The following is a 19,337-nucleotide window of genomic DNA, read 5'->3' as shown; positions in this document are numbered from 1 at the left end:
TACCCATACATATATCTATGTGAAGCAACAGGATTGTGTGTGTGGTCACTGTGTCTGCTTTGCTCACATAACTGCCTTGCTGTTGCGTACTGCGGGGAGAGACCTGCTGTTCATTAGGAACTGGTCTGCTGCAGGACTTGCATAAGCCTCCAGCCAGGGGAAGAAAGGAAACATGGGGGCCGTTCACCGGGATGAGTAAAGTTTATCTTAGTAACCTCAGTAGCAGGGAAGTCATGCAGTGATGTGATACCAGCTTAGGGAAAGGGAGGAAGTGGTGTGCAGAAAGACAAAGTTGCCGTCGGTCAGTAAAAGCTCTCGGCTCGTTCTTCTTCCCACTGTTAGCAGGATAAAAGTATTATTTTTTTAAAATAGCAAACTCTTTAACTCCTGCCTCTCCTCCTAGCAACTTGAGCTCCCTCACTCTGCCCAGAGAATGAACTAAAGATTGAAATTATAATTTCAGGGTAGTATATGGCATTCAGCCGCCAGCACTCTGGTCAAACCCAAAGATTTCCTCTCGCTTCTGAGGGAATCCAGTATATGGAAGTACATTTCCAACCCAGTCGATTATGTAATATCATTTAGGCGGGGATTTGAAAGAAATACCTTCATCTAGCAGGATGGTAATTGAATACTTTAAACATCCATCTCTAATCCCTGAGTAATAGCATTAAATTAGGGAATATTCAGCCATTTCCTTCAAGCAGTAATATTCCTTGCAGAAGTTTATTCTTGTCAAACACTTATTGCTATACAATGCACTTCAGTAGTATTTCACTCTAAGGTATTTTGATAGTATTTAATAACTTATCAGTAATAACAGAGGAAAAACTTTGCTTTTAAAACTGTTCTTCATAAAGCTGAACTATACTAGAATCTAGTGAAAAAATAGTTGTGGCAGTATCACATAGAGGAATTGAAGATAAAAGACAATATTCACCATATAATAAATTTAACTGCAGATGCTGGTGACAGCTGATGGGAGGAGTTGATGCTTTAAGTCAGGTAATGAAGGAGCAGATGACAATGCAATGTCCTTCCATTCAGATGCCATCTGACCTAACTTTAGCTATTAGTAAAGTGCTAGCTCTGTTTAAAGAGTGGATATATGTGGGGGAAATCAAGACCAAACAAAGTGTACTGAGTTTGGGAGAAACTGCAACTACTTTCTGTTCCTTCTTTCCTTCCAAGCTAAGTAAGAATACAACAATCGTCTCTGCTCCTGGCTGTAGGACAGCTTCTCCAGCAGCCTGATGACAAGCCCAGGATACCTGATGAGGCAGGCAACAGGAGACGCCTCTGGGCATTAACCCCAAACTACTCCAAACCAAACAGAAATGCGTTATGTGGTATAACCTCATCTTTAATCCATGTCTTTATTCTGCCTTGATTACTTCAGAAAGTACATTTTGGATAAGAGTGGGGTTGGCTTCTTATCAAGACCAGGCTCTTTGCTGCACATGGCTTTGTGCAGCAGCTTTCTTGCACCTAGCTTCAATTCTTGCAGTAGCTCAGTAGCACTTCCTACAAACATCATTTGTTTGTCATAGCTGGCTCAGCACCCCTTAAACAGAATTTCACAGCATTACCAAGTAGTTTCTTCCATTTGGACACATAAATGATAGTAGGCTTATACTTAAGAAACCAGTGTGAGAGAAGAGGCTCTCCAAGGCTTAGCTTGGGAAGTAGAAATGCTCAGCAAAGCCAGAATCCTGAATTAGGGCTTTGGGTCACAGAGCTGATGAGGGTTCGTGCTCTGCTTTTTCCTCCCCTTGCAGTTTGCAGGATAAGGGGCAGAAGCATGGTGACACTTCTATAGCTAAAGGCTTTCTATTTTGCTCTGAGGGATTAAGTAAGGGGCCAAAACACACACTACCTCATTACAGGTGTGTCAAGATCCTCCTCATTTCAAGGGAGCAAGCCATTACTTGCTGCCTCTCCCCCTCAAAACAGCACCTTGGTTATGTCCTGGATGAAGAGGAGTTCTGTGAGAAGCTTTAAGGTCTAGAGATTGTACTTTTGCACACACAGCAGTATGAACTGCCTGCATGCAGTCCTGTAGATGAAATTGTCTTCCATCTTTACACAAGACTCCTACGTGGAAAGACATTGCAGAAGATAGTTGCAGCTTCTCCTGTTGGCAAAAGCACAGTGAGGAATGAACCAGCACAGCTGGTCTCCCCAGTGTAAACTGGACTATGCAATAACCAACAGAAAACAGAAATTATGTCTGCTTAGTGTCAGTGCCTGCTTAGATGAGGGTTCCTGCCCATTCCACAAATGGACCTGCTACTAAACCTTATTTAGATGAACACTGAAAACAAGTCCACTGTAATACTTGGTCAGGTCAGGGGGGAAAAAAAAACAAACCACAACTTATTCCCCATCTTGGTCACTCCATCATGCGAGGACATCATAATAAATGGATGGTTTTTTGGTCTGGCAACGGAACTCTTCTAGCTTCAGGCCAATCCTCAGAAGAACAGCTTCATCCCACCATTTTCCCATGACCTGTGAGAAGATGAGAGAGGCAGAGAGAGAAAGGAAGAGGAAAAAGAAGAAAAAAAAAAAATGGTAGCATCAGATGCTCTTGAAAGCCCTGGAAAACATAATTTCATGCCTCTGTCTCAACAGCACCTGAAGGACACATGCTTTTCCCTTTTATCTCAGAACTGCATTTGAGATAAAAGCAGTTGTGTGACTCTTAATTACAAGACATGGACCTTTCATTCACGTGAGACCCATTTCAAGAGGGAAAGACTTAAAGAAGTTACAGAAATGAGAAACAGGAAAAAGAGAGGAAAGAGTAGTGACAGATACTAGGTACTGATGCAAGTAGACAGGAAGACAGAGAAACCAGTTTCCCATATACCCAAAAAGTCCCCCCGCCATTCAGGAGTGAGTCACTGTGACACAAATCTCTTCAACTACAAGTTACAACTTCTATTACCAGTACCTGCCACCTCCTCAAGTGTGCTGTGTGGAACAGTAGGAACCTGCTTATAGTGGCTGTGGACAAAGCCAGCTGGGGATTATGTGACCCAGCATACACAATGAGCCAATACTCACCTGGAAGCTGATGGGAAGCCCAGCAGCAGAATATCCAATGGGGACTACAAGGCCTGGAATCCCAGTGAAGTTACCAAGCTGCATGAACCTGCGGGAAAAGCTGTCATCAGCATTCCTGCCTTGAAACAGCAGCAAAGGCATCTTTTTCTGTGAGAGGCAGCCAGGATCTCTCTCTCCTGCTCTACAGCCTGAGCTCCTTCAGTTAGTGCAGCTAACTGAAGTTGTTCCCAAACTTTTGCTTTCACAGTGCAAGCAGCACCCCTTCTTACCTCATGGACCGGACTGTGAGGGACATATCGCTGCTCCCAGTCACGAGGTCAGATTGATAGATTCTTGGGGCAGTGCAAGCAACAGCTGTAAATGAATCACAAAATGACTGAGATTCAAAGGGAGCTCAGGAGGTTATCTTGTCTAACTTTCTGTCTCGAGGGTGGTCAGCTAGAGCAGGTTGCCCAGGACCATGTCTGAATGGCTTCTGAATATCCCTAGGGATGAAGATTCCACAGCCTCTCTAGGCAACCTGATCCAGTGCTTAACAAGCAAAGGAAGAGTCAGGCAGTGGGCATTCTTTAAGGATCAGCTCAGTTCATTAAAGCCACATGTTTGATATACATTGGTGATGCAAACCCACACTCCTGGAATACAGTCAGGTTGCTGGGATTTATGAATTAAGCAGTTAAGTTTCTATTTAGAGCAAGAACATTTGCATACATAAGTAGATGTCCTGTCCCTCCTGTGTAAATGTGTTGGCTCTGCAGCTTGTGTTTCAAGTACCAATAAGGTGTTTCTCACTGCCATGGGTGCAGGCAGAAAGTCTAGAAAGACACAGCAAATACAGAAGTAGACAGCAGTCTTTCAAACCAGGCTGCATTATCTCCTAAAGGTTTGGGGCACAGCAAAGTATTTGCACAAAAGGGATGCTCCTAAAATCGGGGGAAAGTTAAAAGAGTGACTATTTTTAAAATGCACCATACAGCTGTTGGGGACCAGCTCTTTGGCCAAGATTGCCAATACCTGGTGTAAGGATACAGTTCACTGTGGTGAAGATCTCTCGCAAAAATCTCATGCTCCGAGTTCTCTGTCGATTGGCCTGGAAGCAGAGAGACTATTGTCTGACCAAGCCCTCTTGGTTCATGAGGCTCATGTTTGATGTTGACAGACTGCCCATCAGAGCCTATGCCTTTGCAAAAGAAGACACCGTTCCTGCAGTTTGGAATCAAGAGGCAGGACACCAAGTCCAGGTGTCCCATGTCCTCTGTGGTGCCCCACCATTCAGCAAGGTTACAGAGCAAAGGGTAGTACAGCTGAGTAGTATCTTTCCACGTGTATGGGGAGGGTAAGAGAATCCTCTACGCCACCCTTACAATTTTGCTAGATGCCTCCCTTCAGCCTTCACCACCGTATGTTCCTTACCGTAATATAATCCAGAGCTGTGAACTGGGAAGCCAAGGCCAGGTTAGCCCGAGTGTCCAAATTCTGAAAGAGAGAACATGATCGTGGCTCTGTTTGCAAGAAACTGAATGTGAGCGCCCAGGAGTTCTCTTCCAGGCCTGCTCTCCTGTATCAGTAGTCATCCAACAGGTGGTTTGTCATAGAAAAAGTAGGAAAGCCTCAGGTTTCTCACTGACATGAAACATGTTCTGTATCAGCTGAGACAACTACTGGCACTGATGCAAGCTACTGCTACTTACCATTTCCTGGAAATGTTTATTGAAGTCAGGTTGCAGGAAGTCCCTCATCTCACTGAGAATGCAGATTACATGTGCTACTCGCACTTCTTCCATCTCTGGCAGAGACAGTTCAACCACGCTCGCTCCCAAACTCTGCAGGTGCTCCACAGCTGCATGCACAACAGGTAAAGCACAGACAGCATCCCTGAGCTCACCCAAGTTCACATAAGGGCTGTGAATCCCCACCCCCTTGAGAAGTCAGGGACGTCATCGGGCATCACAAGGCAAGCATCTTCAGTGCATTATGTGGCATGCAGACTGCTGCAGCTGCTTCTCGTCAGTAAAAGCCTTCAGCCTACCCAGATCTCAGTATTCCAGGAGTAGGGGGCTTTCAAACAGGTTCTTAACTTATCTGCTACATTTTGGCCATGTTCTTCTCCTCCCTCTAGCTGCCCAATTAACCCAAAGAGTAAAGGTGGACTGACAATGCTTCCCTGAGCACTCGACATGACCAGTGTTCTATCAGTACAAAGTGATTATTTAGCATCATGAGATTCCCATTCAAATCCTCTTCTGAACCATAGTGGTAGAGGAATGCAGGGGATACTCAAGAGATCAGGTCAACAGTACAGTTCAGTAAATCCTGATGCACTTCAGGAACACCAAGAATTCAGGAAAAATAAAATCTTTTGCGGTTTAAAAACAATCACCTCCTTTCTTTGACCCCAACTTCTTCACAAATACTCAGGCTTGCCTATTTCACTGGCTTGTGGTGCATCTCTCCTCAGAAAACTCTATGCATGAAGAAGTGTTTCTATGGAAATAAGGAGGCTGAAGAAAATCCAGGCAAACAAAACCTGAATACTGTGAACTATCTCAGCTCCAATGCATAGGAGGCCGACTACTAGACCAGGCACTGTAATCTTTTTCCCCCCACCCCCACGGGTCAATTCTGCTTAGCCTAAAATCTGACAAAGCTATCCTAAAGGCACCATTTGGCTGATTTCAGGGAAATACCAGACGACGGGTTATATCACAAAAAAAAATACCCAGCCCTGTCTTTCCTACTGAACTTTATGTTGTGAAACAAGTCACTCCCTTAAAAGTCGTTTACCATTTAAGCTTGCAGAGTAAGTATTACTGAGCACAGATCTGTCTTTATACAGACAGAGGCTTAGCACACTGGACTGCATTCTTCCATTGTAACCTGACAAGCCTACAACTGCTGAGCTTTTTAACCCTCAGCAGTCAGGAGGGCTTCCCTAATACAAAGCTACTGCCGTTGCTCTAGCCAGACCTCTTTACGCATCTGCCTTTTAGGACTTCAGGCGAGATCTTTTTAATGCATACATAAGAGAAGCAGCACGCGATACCATGACATTAGGCAGAATAAGAGACTTACAGCCTTTTCCTCTTTACCTTTCTCACAGATGGACAGGATTTCTGCATCACATGCCTAGAGAACAAGAGGAAAGAACTAAGTAGACTTTAGTCACTGCCCTCCTCTACTTGGTGAGCACACTTGCCAGGACTTGGGTCCTCATGGAGCTTTCCTTGTTCCTGTCCCTAATGGCAGTGAAATGCAGCCCTTCAGGACTGCCTTACGCTGGCTGCTCCATCTAGAACAGCTTGCAGGTCATGCTCCTAAGGAAAAGGAGCTCTTTTCCAGAAGAGAGGATATTCCTCCTTTGCACTTGGGTAGAGACAGAAAGAGTCCTTATTTTCCTTCAGGGAAGAAATCCTGACCACATTTGTGGGGCTGCATTACAATTGCCAAGCAGTACTAGCTTGCAAGCCCAGTTTCTACATTGGAATGATGAAATAGACCTCAGCAGCTACCGCATTGTCAGCAAATGGATACACTAATTTTCCTCATTTGATTTTAAACTAACTGCCTTTTATAATCAGCTCAGAAGCACTGCTTCCAATGACAACAGCAATATAAGGAAGCATACCACCATCAGCTGTACTGTCATTACCTTTCCTCATGCCTCCATCAGACTTTTAGTCAAAAGGCTGGCTTACAAAAAAAACCTATCCCTGTCAATGTTTTCACCCATACTACATTCTCTTCCAATTATAGGACTAAATATGAGAAGCTCCAATGATGACAGGCAAGAGAACAGTGAATGCACTGAATTTCTTTAAAAATCTCATTTTCCAAAGCAGCAGAGAGAGATAGAACAGGCACGCACCTTAAAAAATGTCCAGTCCACTCCCAGTTTTAGGCCTTTCAGGTCAGGAGCACACATACCAGATAGGGTTGCTTTGGGCTGTTTTAGTCCTGCAGGGAACAAACAAGAGTTACTCCTTTCATCTAGGATTCCCCTAGGAAGGCAGAGCAGCTGGGCTCGGGGAAGGAGGGGGCTTACCTACCATATGGATAGAGCGGATCTGGCTCAGCAAGGATACTGTAGACAATGGCTGCATCTGCCACTGAGGTACAGATAGGGCCTGTGAAGGAAAGGTCAGTTCTAAAAATGTGACAAGGGGTAAATAATACCTTCCTCCCTAGGTCTTTTGTAGGCACAGATTGCCTCCCCTGTGAGAACACCATACAACAAGGTCCCTGCAGTGGAGCACAAGTTCCTCTTACCTACACTGACTGTGGAGTAGGAGAGTGGCAAGCTGCCGTGACAACTGATGCGCCCAAATGTACCTAGAGAAAAAGAAATGGGCAGTTAGCTAGATATTGGCAGTTGCTGGTAAGATCTGATCTAGGTGGTTTTGGTGCACCCAGTCACTTAGCAACATACCCCTGCCAGTCACGTTTAGGTTTGGTGTTTTGGAGCCCAGTCGCTCATCATTCAGTACCCTGTTCTGCTGACCATGATCTGACTCATTCACAAATAGTGAAACTGGTTTCCCTCATAATAAATTATTTAGTTGAGGGGAAATATGTGCAGGGATGTTTTGAAATATATGCATTTAAATATGCAGAAGCAGCACCTATGGTATGGAGGATGGAGAAGCAGGAGCAGGATTATCAACAGCACGAGATACCACCCCCGCGGGAGATCTCACCCACTTCACCAGTGAGACTTCATGCCTAACACCAGTTGTCTTCTGAGAGTACTTTTATTGCCTTTCTGATCAGTAACATTTTTGTCATCGTCATCATTAAGTTCCTCAGATGAATCAAGATTAATCAAGTTGATCACATATAGGAGGATGGAAAAACAGAGTAATGGCTGAGTCTCAGATGAAATAGCTGAGGTCCTTTGGAATGATAAATCATTCCCAAAAGCCAGCATCTCTTCCAAGTGATAATCCTGCCATGCCACTTTCCACACTGTAGACATTGCCCTATGCATTTCTTAGGTCCTCTGCACATTCTCCTTGATAACATTAATTCTTACTGCAAAAACTGCATTGCTACTTCTTGTAACACTGAGATAAGAGGGAATGGCTACATACTGGCTTCATACAAGCCTATTACCGTGTTTAACTTACCAGAAACAAATCTGAGCAGCATCAGCCTCTCCATATAATAGGGGTGATGGCAAACTATTGTGGGTGGAGATGTTTTTCACCAGCTCATTACAGATACATAACTATGCTGGGAACACTTCCCAGCCAAGAAGAAAGATTGAAGATGGACGAGTGGGTAGAAAGGCTGCATGCATGTTTTCTTAGCATTTGACTCAAGGAAATAATTATTTTTAACATCTGTTCAATAGCCAGTACTGAGAATACTTCCATGCTGCCAGGCCAATACACGTCTCTCAGGGTGTTGTACTCTAGAGTCTCTCTGGTCGAGTTTTGCTTGACGGGAATTAATGGACTGTGCCTGACTTGTTTGTGGCATTCTATCTGATAGAGCAAACAAGATACACCCACTTCCATGATTAAAGGTCTCTACCTTTCAGCCCCACCACACCACAGAACGAAGCAGGAATCCTCACAGAGCCGCCTCCATCTGTGCCAATAGCCACTGGGCAGAGACCTACAAAAAAAATCCCACACGTTGGCATGTGATCAGAAATACATAGTGTTGTCCTGTCCATTCTACCAGCAGCTGTAGCCAAGACAGCACACAGAGCTCTCTGTTCAGCTAAGAGTTCACTCCAGCTTCTAAACACCCTCATAAAAACCAAATGCCTGAGGTACTTTGGCTCAGAACCTTCCTCCCACCACTCCTGAACTCTGTTTAGAACCACCTACCTGCCGCCACAGCTGCTGCTGACCCACTGGAGCTCCCACCTGTGAAGTGGTTAGGCTTGTAGGGATTCCGAGGGATCTTGTGGTACCTGAAGCAGACAAATAATGTTGAAGCTTTTCCTAGGAAGGACCATGTGCACTACAGGGCAGGGAAAGATCCAGAAACACAGCTCAGAGATTCTGATCTTAGTAAAGAGATACCATGTAATCCCAGATAATGCTATGTCCCTTGAAAACAAGATGTAGAAAAGACTTCTGCCTCAGAGTCCAATCTCTTGGTACCATAAGCAGCCTATCCAAAAGAAGCAGAGTCAAAGCAAGAGAGGATGATGCTCCAGCTCTTCTGCCTGTGACAGCACTGTACTGTGACTGCACGTCACAGCGCATCACGCAATTCCAAAAGGTGGAGCAGTTGGTGGCCAGCAATTCTTACAGACAAGCAAGTCAGCACTCCCAGCTCTGCCCTTTATCCCAGAGCAGCAGTTCCAAAAGTGCCCAGATGCCCCAGTCCTCAGAGACCAAAGAGAGCTGCCGGCTGCAGAGAGTCCAGCCAGCCTCACACAGTGAGGAAATGCCCTGGCATGCTGTTGCAGCTGAAGGGGAGCCCCAGTTCCCCCCAGCTGCACACACACAAAGCGTGGCCCTGCACATGGCTTTGTATCAAGGCTGTGAGGGCTGCTGCTCTGGAACAGCAGTTCTCAGCTTGGCTATAGCTGGAGAATTTGCAATAATAAAGCAAACTCCTGTTTTAGCTAGGAAATAAAAACACTACATTCTGCTGAGATGATTTTACCTTTTCTCACTGTTCTGGGCCTTTCGCCATTACTGTGACTGAGCATTAGGTTACTATTTATTTCCTTTCTGTCACTGTTTTTTTTTGCTACCACTCATCCCATATATGTTCACACCTCTAGGCCTGTAAGGCCTGGCAAACCAAGTTCCTTACTCAGCAGACACCACTTGGACCCTCTCCTTCCTTTGGTTTCAGGAGCCTTCAGACTTGCACAGCTACTCCGATCCTCTAATCTACAATGCTGAGTTTTCATACCCACAGGGTTCTCCCTCCACAGGGTGCTTCTGGCAGTTTTATTCTCACATGCTTGCCTTCTTTTCGTATCATTTTCTGCCAGTTTTGGACAGACTTTTAGGTCATTCTAGACGGGGCAGAAGAGAGGGGAGAGGGATTTTTACCTATTAGGATTGCATCCCGTTGTTCCAGTCCCTAGTTCATGCATGTTTGAGACTCCAATAATGATAGCCCCAGCCTCTCGCAGCTTCTTGGCCACAGTAGCATCTTCTGTTTCAGGCTCTGTCCCAAGATACACTGTTCCCACTCGCTGATGGTAAGGTACCTTAGTAAGAAGATACCTTATTATTCATTCTAAAACCCTGGCAAGGTAGGCAGGCACACGTACGTGCTTCACAGGCGCACTTCCACTCCACAACAGATTCCAGACATTAGGACCCACAGAGGTAAGGGCTAGGGAGCTTCACTCTTCAACTCATCCTGTGTTGGTTTCTGTTAGGAGGGACACCTAACTCTTCAATATTTGGTCCTTCTCCGACGCAGAGGAGTCCTTTTAATACCATGACACAAAAAAGCAGAAAGCACCTAGGTGGTCAAGAAGTCTGCCTTCTTACAGCAATTCAATTGCTGTATCCAGAGGCTGCAGGACACCTGGGACCCACAGCACACAGGATATCTATTTTCCATTTTTCTATGGACAGAGCTGCAGCATTTCAGATCTGCAGTGCTCTGAAGCAAGGCACCAAGATTAGACAAATGCCAAATTACCAGCTGGCCTAATTTTCAGGGTATACTTATTACTCCAAAGCAGCAATGGAAGAATCTGTATATAAACATAACTCCTACCCTATGGGTAGGTCTCTGCAGAACCTACAACAGCTTGACGACACTGCCAGGAGTATTTAATAGTAACGTTGTTAGGCCACAGGCACAACTCTTCATCAGTGGGGATTTTCAAAGTAACTTGCATATTTCTGACACGTGTCCTTTAAGGTAAGACACTTTGCCAGTGGAGCAGAGTCAGTGCCTGAGAAATGCAGAACAGTTACACCCACCGCTACAGATCCTTTTATAAATTCTCATTTCATCACAAGAGGGACTGTTTCCCACCCCCACCCTCTACTCCACGTGGATTAAAAAGATCAGCACAAGATATGGAACACGTCTGCTGTACCCAAGATCTGTCTTCACCTGGCAAAACTTGTTAATTCCACTCATTACAAACCCACATACTACCCTTTATTACAAACATATTCTCCGGCTTCTGCTGAGGAATTGGTCTTAAAACCTTGTCACAGTGAGTTGTCCAGGTTGACCACCTGCAGCATGAGCTAATAGCTAGACAAGGAAACTCACCACTTTGAACTCTTCTTTCAGACACACTGGGATGCCATCCAGATAAGACAGGGTACATTTATTCCTGTAACGAGCAGTGGAGGCCTCAGCCATCTGCACAGAGAAAAAAAACCTGTATGTTATATATATTTACTTGAGTTGAAGGTCATTACTGGTATCAGAATGGATACCAAAAATGGCTTTCTCAGGCTGCTACTAAGCCAAACTAAGTTTGTTTCTTCCTTTTTCCACCATATGCTTATGGGCAACTACCACTTGGAAGCATCTATGCTAACGGATGTCATATAAGCACAGAAGTCCTGTTTTAAACATAGTTGTCCAGCAGGAAACAGATTGCTTTAATGCTACCTCTCTCTGCAGGATGGAAAGCAAACTTGTTTGTAGTCCTCCACAAAAAGAGGGAGAAAAAATGTACATATTTCTCTGTGCAATATATAAGAAGAACTTCTGCCCCTTCTAATGGATGCTACTGCTCTTGAGGTGACAGAGGCTCCTTTCCTAGCAAAGGCAGACATTACCAGCATTATTTGCTCCTGGTCCCATTGCACTATCGCTCTGAGTGGGGGCGTGGATTTGTCGCAGTCCTCCAGCGTGGCAATGATGTTCTTTGCTACCTGAGAGGGCGTCAGCTTCCCACTCCTATAGGACAGGAGAAGTTGGGACCTTGTTACAAGACCCCCGCACCACATCCACACACAGGGTTTGTCTCTCACGTAGCAAGACGGCAGCTGTCACAGCTGTAAACAAGAACTAGATACGAATCTGTGTGCGGTGATGATTTCAACACAGTTGACACCATCAAGATGGAAGACTGCCTTCCTTAAGGGGAGAATTTGCCTACACACCACATCCCCAACCCTTTAGAGTTGGGGCAAGAGCTAGGACAGTTACCCAGATATTCCTGTACAACCAAATAAACAGGGAAATCTTTACAGAGAGTCCTCAAGCTCCTGAAAGCCCAAGGCTATGAAACTCGCAGAATCATGAACTAAGACCAAGAGGCCTAGCCCCCATTATACAGGCCTCCGGTTATTGAGAACGGGCTCCCAGCAGTACTGTCATAGCCCACCTTCAGCAAACAGGTCTTCCCTCCCTCCTGGTAAGAGGCTATGTTAGCACAAACACATCTCTGGCTGACACAAAAGCCTCACAGTCAGGATGCGCCTATAACACCAGACCGCGGATGCCTTTTGCTCCAAGGCCACAGCCTGCTGGCAGAGGTGGCCCTTGAGGAACAAGTGCTAGGAGCACAAGAGAATTTATCTAAGCACACATCCACAGGCAACCAGGAGTTACTGAGCAGCCAACAAGCTTGCAGAGCCTCAGTCAGGGATGTGGTTCCAGCTCTTTCGAAGCTGGACACCCTTACTGGGTAACAGCAAGCAGGCTGCTCACAGGAGCACAAGCAGCTGGGGAACCAAGGGGTTCTTCAGAGACCCACAGTACGTGCAACTTGCATCATCCAGATGAACCTTCCTCCCCTTCTCACTCACGTTTGGGCAAACAAGGTATGTAGAAATGTCTCCCACAGAAAACTGACCATCAGCCAAGGAAAACAGCATTTAAATATCCTTGCAGGATTTGTAAAACTTATGCCAGCTCTCCTGGTTGGCCTTCCTTCATTATTCTATTAGAGGGAAAGGAGTGTAGAGGGTGATGTTAAATGGCGGTACCTCAAGGACAATCCTAACAAAGAGAGCATGTAGAACAGTAGCAGCCCGCACCAGGTGAACATACGAGACAGGTTGTTTCCAGATCACAGTTTCACCTACCGGTAGCAGTCCAGGTAGTCTTTGATCCCTTTGAAGCTAAACCCATTGCTAGCAGAATCAGATCTGCAAAGAAAGGATTAAAGAGGCAACTGTGAACCATCAAAGCCACCTCTGTTTGGACCTGTAGACTTCAGCATCACAGTCCAACGGAGGCTGGGCATCATTCACTCACAGTCAACTGGCTGGTCACCATTTGGACTACTAGACCACACATTTCAGCTCACACTCTATCGAACTCCTTGCACACATGCCAGACACCAGACACACTTAGGATGCCCCAGAAATAAAGGGTCAGTCTTGCTGACATGTTCTAGTTCCTTCATATTTCTACCACAATACAGCAGTCATTAAACTGTTCAAAATTTATTCCAGGTTTACACTGGCTACTCACTGCACCAGCATTACAGGAGTAGGCCCAGGTGGCCAAAAAGGCCAACAGCATCCTGGCTTGTATCAGGAATAGTGTGGCCAGCAGGACCAGGGAAGTGACCATTCCCCTGTACTCGGCACTGGTGAGACCCCACCTTGAATCCTGTGTTCAGTTTCGGGCCCCTCACTACAGGAAAGACACTGAGGTGCTGGAGAGAGCGCAGAGGAAGGTGACAGAGCTGGTGAGGGGCCTGGAGCACAAGTCTGATGAGGAACAGCTGAGGGAAGTGGGGCTGTTTAGAAGAGGATAAGAGGATGCTGAGGGGAAACCTGAGGACTCTCTTCAACTACCTGAGAGGAGGTTGTAGCATGGAGGGTGTTGGTCTCTTATCCCTAGTAGCAAGTGACAGGACAAGAGGAAATGGCCTCAAGTTGCACCAGGGAAGGTTTAGATTTGATATTAGGAAAAAATTCTTCATGGAAAGGGTTGTGCAGCCCTGGAACAGGCTGCCCAGGGAAGTGGTGGAGTCACCATCCCTGGAGGGGCTTAAAAGGCATACAGATGAGGTTCTTAGGGATGTGGTTTAGTACTGAAGTTATGGTTGGACTTGATGATCTTGAGGGTCTCTTCGAATCGAAATGATTCTATCATTCTAAGTTTGATCCAGAGATAGCCAGCAGCACATCCAGTGTGTGGTGTAGGAGGGGGAAAAGGTGCTATGCAGCATACACAAGGATACACATCAGCAAACTGCTTAAAAACTAAGTTGATGGCTCTAGCACATGAGAAATAGACCATTTCTCATCACAACAGAATGAACATAAGATCATCTGAAGAGCTAGCTACAATTACTACTTCTAAGATATCTCCCTATCATCACCTAAACCAGAAGTCATATCCTGGAATAGGACATGGAACAGGACTACAATGTGCCACAGAGGGAAGAGGTAAGGCTCCAGTAACCTGCTCCATAATACTCAAGGTATCACTGGAAAAGCTGGGGACACAAGACCAGAAGGCTGCACTCACTGGGACCCACGCCTGCAGGAAATATATCCTTCCGTCTAAAGCGAAGGAGATTAAAGTTTTTCCTTGCTGTAGCTTAAGAATTCAAGTAGGGAACAAACTTAGTCCTGCTAAAAGCCGAGATACATACAGAGAACCCACTCTCTGAGACACTAACGAAGTGCAGCTCATAGACATTCTCAGTACCTACTCAATAGGCCCACAACTAAGAACCAAAACCAGATGGGGAGAACATTCATAGCAGCGCAGCTGCTCCCACCTCAGCATCAGACATCAGTGAGACATGCGAGCCTGAGTAACATTTTGCCTGGAATCTAGCAGGATTTAATCAAGCATAGGCTGCAAGCAAGAAGCTTAACAGCCATTTATCCAAGCAACCTATCTAACAAAGCCTAATACTTCACATTGCTTGTAACTACCGGTGATTTATAAGTTACAAAAGGAAAGATGACTAACAGCACTATTTGTTTTGTAAAGTAGCTGAGTGTGGAAAAATATTTTAATCCATATTACTGACAACAGCAGGTTCCCACTAATGTAACAGTGCTAACACGTGTGTTCTTCCACTCCACTCTTACACATCACATACTGACCTTCCATCTATCAGCTGCTCAATAACATCTGAAGTGCTTTTAGCCTCAGACTTGTCTTCTGTAACCTCTGCAGCAACCTCTGGGATAAATGTGGGATCTTCATGAATGTCAAGGGAACGCATGAGCGAGAAGTTGTTCAGCCTGAAAGAGAGACAGTCACTGCTAGAGTTTGCAAGCTCTACCATGACTAATTCTTCAGATTGTTCAGAGGGAAGCTTATGCAAGAACATGTTGTCTTAGCGGTCTGCTCTCACAGCAGGGAATTGCAACCATTACAAGATAATCTCTCACACCTTTCCAACAGGCAGCATCAAATCTGTTCTGTTTAATAAAGTCTCCTACCTCTTGACATAAGGCCAATTGGCCTCCGTAAACCCAAGCTGGGAAAAAAAGGGTGAAAATCTTCACTTAATTAGAATGGGAAAGAAAAGAAAAAGAGAAAATAGTATAGTTCATAGTGTTCATAATACCATACATTCAAGTACTAATCCTGCTAAAACAAGAACCTTTTCAGGCTTTTCCATGACCTGCTTCAACATAGTTCGCAACCAGATACAACAGGGATCGCAGCACAAGCCCAGTGCTTGGAACACATAAAGCAAGGAAGTCAAGACTGTCATAGATGTCAAGGAATGATCTGCTGTATAACAGCAGAGCCACTTGTCTGGGTTCAATTCACTCAAAAAGCCCACGCCCCAAGTAAAAACGCTGGCGTACAAATTGTGTGTAATACATTTCTCAGTGTCCTGGGATCTGCACAGATGACCCATCAAATGACCAGCAAACTACATGAGCCAAGTGCGAGCCTGAGGTTCCTCACACCTCTTACCTGAATGGCTCTCAGTGCAACGTACACTTGACAGCACAGTTTCTAAAAAAAACGTAAAGTGAGAGAGAAGAAAAGGCTGGCTTAAAATAGTTAATATCTTTAAAAAGAACTTGCCAAAACCTTTGAACTTCGTGTCATTTCCCCAGCACTACTATTCTTTTATCACTACTGGTGATAAACACAGCAGATTTGCACATCCGCAAGCTTTGAAAGAAAGATTGCTCTTCAGCAAAAGGCAAGCCAGCAAATTGGGTTTCTATGCACCCGCTCCAGTGTGAAAAGAGTTGATTTCTTCTGACAGAGACCCACTCAAACCAGAGTAGTTAAAAAAATATAATCTGGTAAAAAACATGTATGAAATAATCTTGCTCACTCTCCAATTGTTATGCAGCTTCCCTCTTAGAAAAGGTCATTTCAGATAATCTGTAGGTGGTGTGCAATGCAAGCACCTTTTAACGTCAAAATAAACCCACAAACAAATAACAAACAAAAACAAACCCAATGAACCAAAAACAACAAACATAACCCAACAACTTGGAGAGGGGGAAAATCTCCGCACTCTTACCTTATTAAGAACGGCAGTAAGCAGATCTGTCCAAAAGCCTAGAAGAAAGTAAGCAGAAACACTGGTTTGCAGCAACTTTGACCTGAACACCTTCCCCACTAGACAAGGAACACTGAATGTGCTCACAGTTGCTGGAGTCTCAGAGCACCCTACAGAGCATGCAATGCTACGCAGTAAAAAAATAGCGCAAATACTTGTATTTCAGGCCACAAAATGGGCTGAAATGCTTCCCCTCCCACCTCTCATATTTATATAACTATAAAGAGTGTATTCTTCTGTCTCTCCTGCCTTTGTCCTTCCCTGGCTTGGTCCAGGAAGCCTGCAGCTGCAGGCTGCAACACTCTTAAGAGGCACGTGTATAGCACCCATCCATTTCTTTCTTCATGTTTCACAGGTTGTGCAAACATTGGATAAGGTAGAAGCTAATTATTATTTTGTTTATCCCACTGCTAGGATCTTTCCTGTCACTCAACCAGCTCCTGCAGTAAAACAAGTGAGCTTGGAAATGCACGAGAAATTTGAAGGTTCAATGGTAGCAGGCAGCTGAAAACACTCTGAATACCTTGGTTCCCAGTGTAGCAATAGCAGCAGTCCCAAAGAGAGCAGCCTTGTTGTAGCCTGTCTTAATAGCTCAACAACACACTTTGAAAACATATTAAGGGATGTACAAATACAGTACAAGTCTGAAGCAAGGCTCACACTCCTAGATCCATGAAGCGATATATTGCCTCACACATTCCATAAGAATTACAGTCTCTTTTTGGAAAGGCGTTGCTCCTAATCTGCATCTAATATAAAACAGCACAATCCTGTAACATACTGAGATGATGAGTGTCCCCCTCACCCAAGGGGGATGCCAGGAAAGGAAACAAGCCCAGGGCCACATACCAGAAACAGCCACAAAACAAAGGGTAAAAAGGTATTCTGGTTATTATATCCTGGAAGAAAGACACTTGCAAAGTATTCTCACAAATAAAGGCAGAGCCCATCACTAGCCTTCACTCCAGATTCAACCAGGCACTGAGCTCTGTAACAGGTCATGTTGCTGAAATGAGACCTTCATGCCTAACCTTGACACCAGCACAAAAAGAAAGGCCAAGTAGCAGCAACAAAATCCACCTGCTTTCAGGTAGATGATGCTGCAAGGCACTCACTGCCAAAGGGACAGAGGCTTTTCTCCCTGCAGCACCCTGCTATACAGTGGCTGTGCCTCCTCCACACTGGTCTTGGCAGGAATCAACCCACAGGCTCAAAAACCATCCAGAGGGACCTGACCAAGCTCGAGAAGTATGCCCATATGAACCTCATGAGGTTCAAAAAGGCCAAGTGTAAGGTCCTGCACCCGGGTTGGGGCAACCCCTGGTATCAATACAGGCTGGGAGATGAAAGGATGGAGAGCAGCCCTGCAGAGAAGGATTTGGGGACACTGGTGGATGAAAAGCTGAACATGAGCTGGCAATGTGCACTTGCAGCCCCGAAGGCCAAACATATCTTGGGCTGCATCAAAAGGAAAGGAGCGAGGCCAGCAGGTCAATGGAGGTGATTCTGTCCCTCTGTTCTGGTGAGACCCCACCTGGAGTCCTGTGTCCAGCTCTGGAGCCCTCAGTACAGAAAAGACATGGACCTGTTGGAAAGGGGCCAGAGGAGGCCACAAAAATGATCAGAGGGATGGATCACATCTGCTGTGAGGACACGCTGAGAGAGTTGGGGTTGCTCAGCCTGCAGAAGAAAAGGCTCAGGAGAGAACTTATCGCAGCCTTTCAGTAATTTAAAGGTGCTCATAAGAAAGATAGGGAGAGACTTTTTAGAAGGGTATGTTATGACACGACAAGGGGTAATGGTTTTAAACTAGAAGAGGGGAGATTCAGGATAGACATGAAGAAGAAACTTTTCACAATGGTGGTAAAACACAGGCACAGGTTGCCCAGAGAGGTGGTAGATGCCCCATCCATGGAGACGTTCCAGGCCAGGCTGGAGAGGGCTCCGAGCAAACCTGATCTAGTTGAAGATGTCCCTGCTCATAGCAGGGGGGTTGGACTAGGTGAGCTTTGAAGGTCCCTTCCAACCCAAACTATTCTGTGATCCTATGAAAGACACCACAAAGCCCACTTGTGGAGGAGTTCTGGGGGAACAGGTGCCTTCACTATCTTCCTGAAAACCCCACTCACAGGACTGAGGGACCCGAATCCCTTCACATCTGGGGAAGGCTGGTGGCAGCTGTATTGTGAGTTTGATGTCAGCTCAGGCTCTCCATACCAGAGGACCCTCATGACACCCCCACCGCAGAGACCAGCTCTCCCCTACAGCATCCCACCCGGGGGACAGGGTGAACCCGAAACCACGCAGAGAACCACAACTTCCCCACAACTCCCCTACAAACGCGAGTTTAAGCTTCCCCCTGAGACTTCCTCCCTCTGCAACCCCCGGCAGTCGTGGCCGGTTTCCCCCAGCAGCCGCAGGTTTTATTGCCTTGTTTACCCGGCTCCCTCCGTGCCGTCAGTTTCCCGGCGGGGGCGGCGACCCCGACCCCCCACTCGCCCTCACTCACCGTGTTGGCCACATGCACGAAGAGGCGCAGCCAGGTGCCGCACAGCCGCGGTGCCCACTGTGGAGAGGAGGCGAGAGGTGAGCGCTGCGCCCGCTCCCCGCCGCAGCCCGCCCGCCCGTTCCCTCCCTCCCGGCGCTCACGGGGTCCCGCGGCGGGCTGCGGCTTGGCGGCTCCGCCCGTCCCGGCTCCCGGCGGCGCAGCACGGCCTCCGCGCTGCCCGTGTGCCGCCGCACGCAGCACAGATAGGCGGCAGCGGCCGGCAGCAGCGACAGGAGAAGCAGCAGCAGCGGCGCCATGGCGGCTGTGACACCCAGCCCGGCGGCGGCGAGCCCACCCCTCGCTCCGCCCCGC

The 19,337-nt window shown here is 46.2% G+C and overlaps 1 protein-coding gene across 2 annotated transcripts; it reads right to left on the bottom strand.

Moving 5' to 3' along the window:
- Positions 1-712: 712 nt before the first annotated feature.
- On the bottom strand, positions 713-19,282 carry LOC308040404 (uncharacterized protein; the record flags this gene model as incomplete). 2 transcript variants are annotated; one of them, XM_080344381.1, is made up of 20 exons in its annotated part: positions 713-2,511; positions 3,070-3,157; positions 3,339-3,423; positions 4,084-4,159; positions 4,483-4,545; positions 4,761-4,909; positions 6,159-6,195; positions 6,935-7,023; positions 7,116-7,193; positions 7,336-7,398; positions 8,602-8,685; positions 8,904-8,989; positions 10,092-10,252; positions 11,284-11,376; positions 11,802-11,922; positions 13,056-13,118; positions 15,045-15,185; positions 16,439-16,476; positions 18,987-19,043; positions 19,127-19,282. In XM_080344381.1, the coding sequence occupies 20 exons, from the start codon at positions 19,280-19,282 to the stop codon at positions 2,401-2,403; spliced, it is 1,839 nt and encodes a 612-aa protein (XP_080200507.1). In that variant the 3' UTR covers positions 713-2,400. The 2 variants fall into 2 exon arrangements, with proteins under 2 accessions (XP_080200507.1, XP_080200508.1); XM_080344382.1 differs by lacking the exons at positions 16,439-16,476; positions 18,987-19,043; positions 19,127-19,282 and adding an exon at positions 15,874-15,917.
- Positions 19,283-19,337: the final 55 nt, after the last annotated feature.

Source organism: Nesoenas mayeri, assembly GCF_963082525.1.
Source record: "Nesoenas mayeri genome assembly, chromosome: 1".
Classification (NCBI taxonomy): Eukaryota; Metazoa; Chordata; class Aves; order Columbiformes; family Columbidae; genus Nesoenas; species Nesoenas mayeri.
The sequence above is the reverse complement of the archived record's forward strand: the minus strand, read 5'-3'. Positions and strand labels throughout refer to the sequence as shown.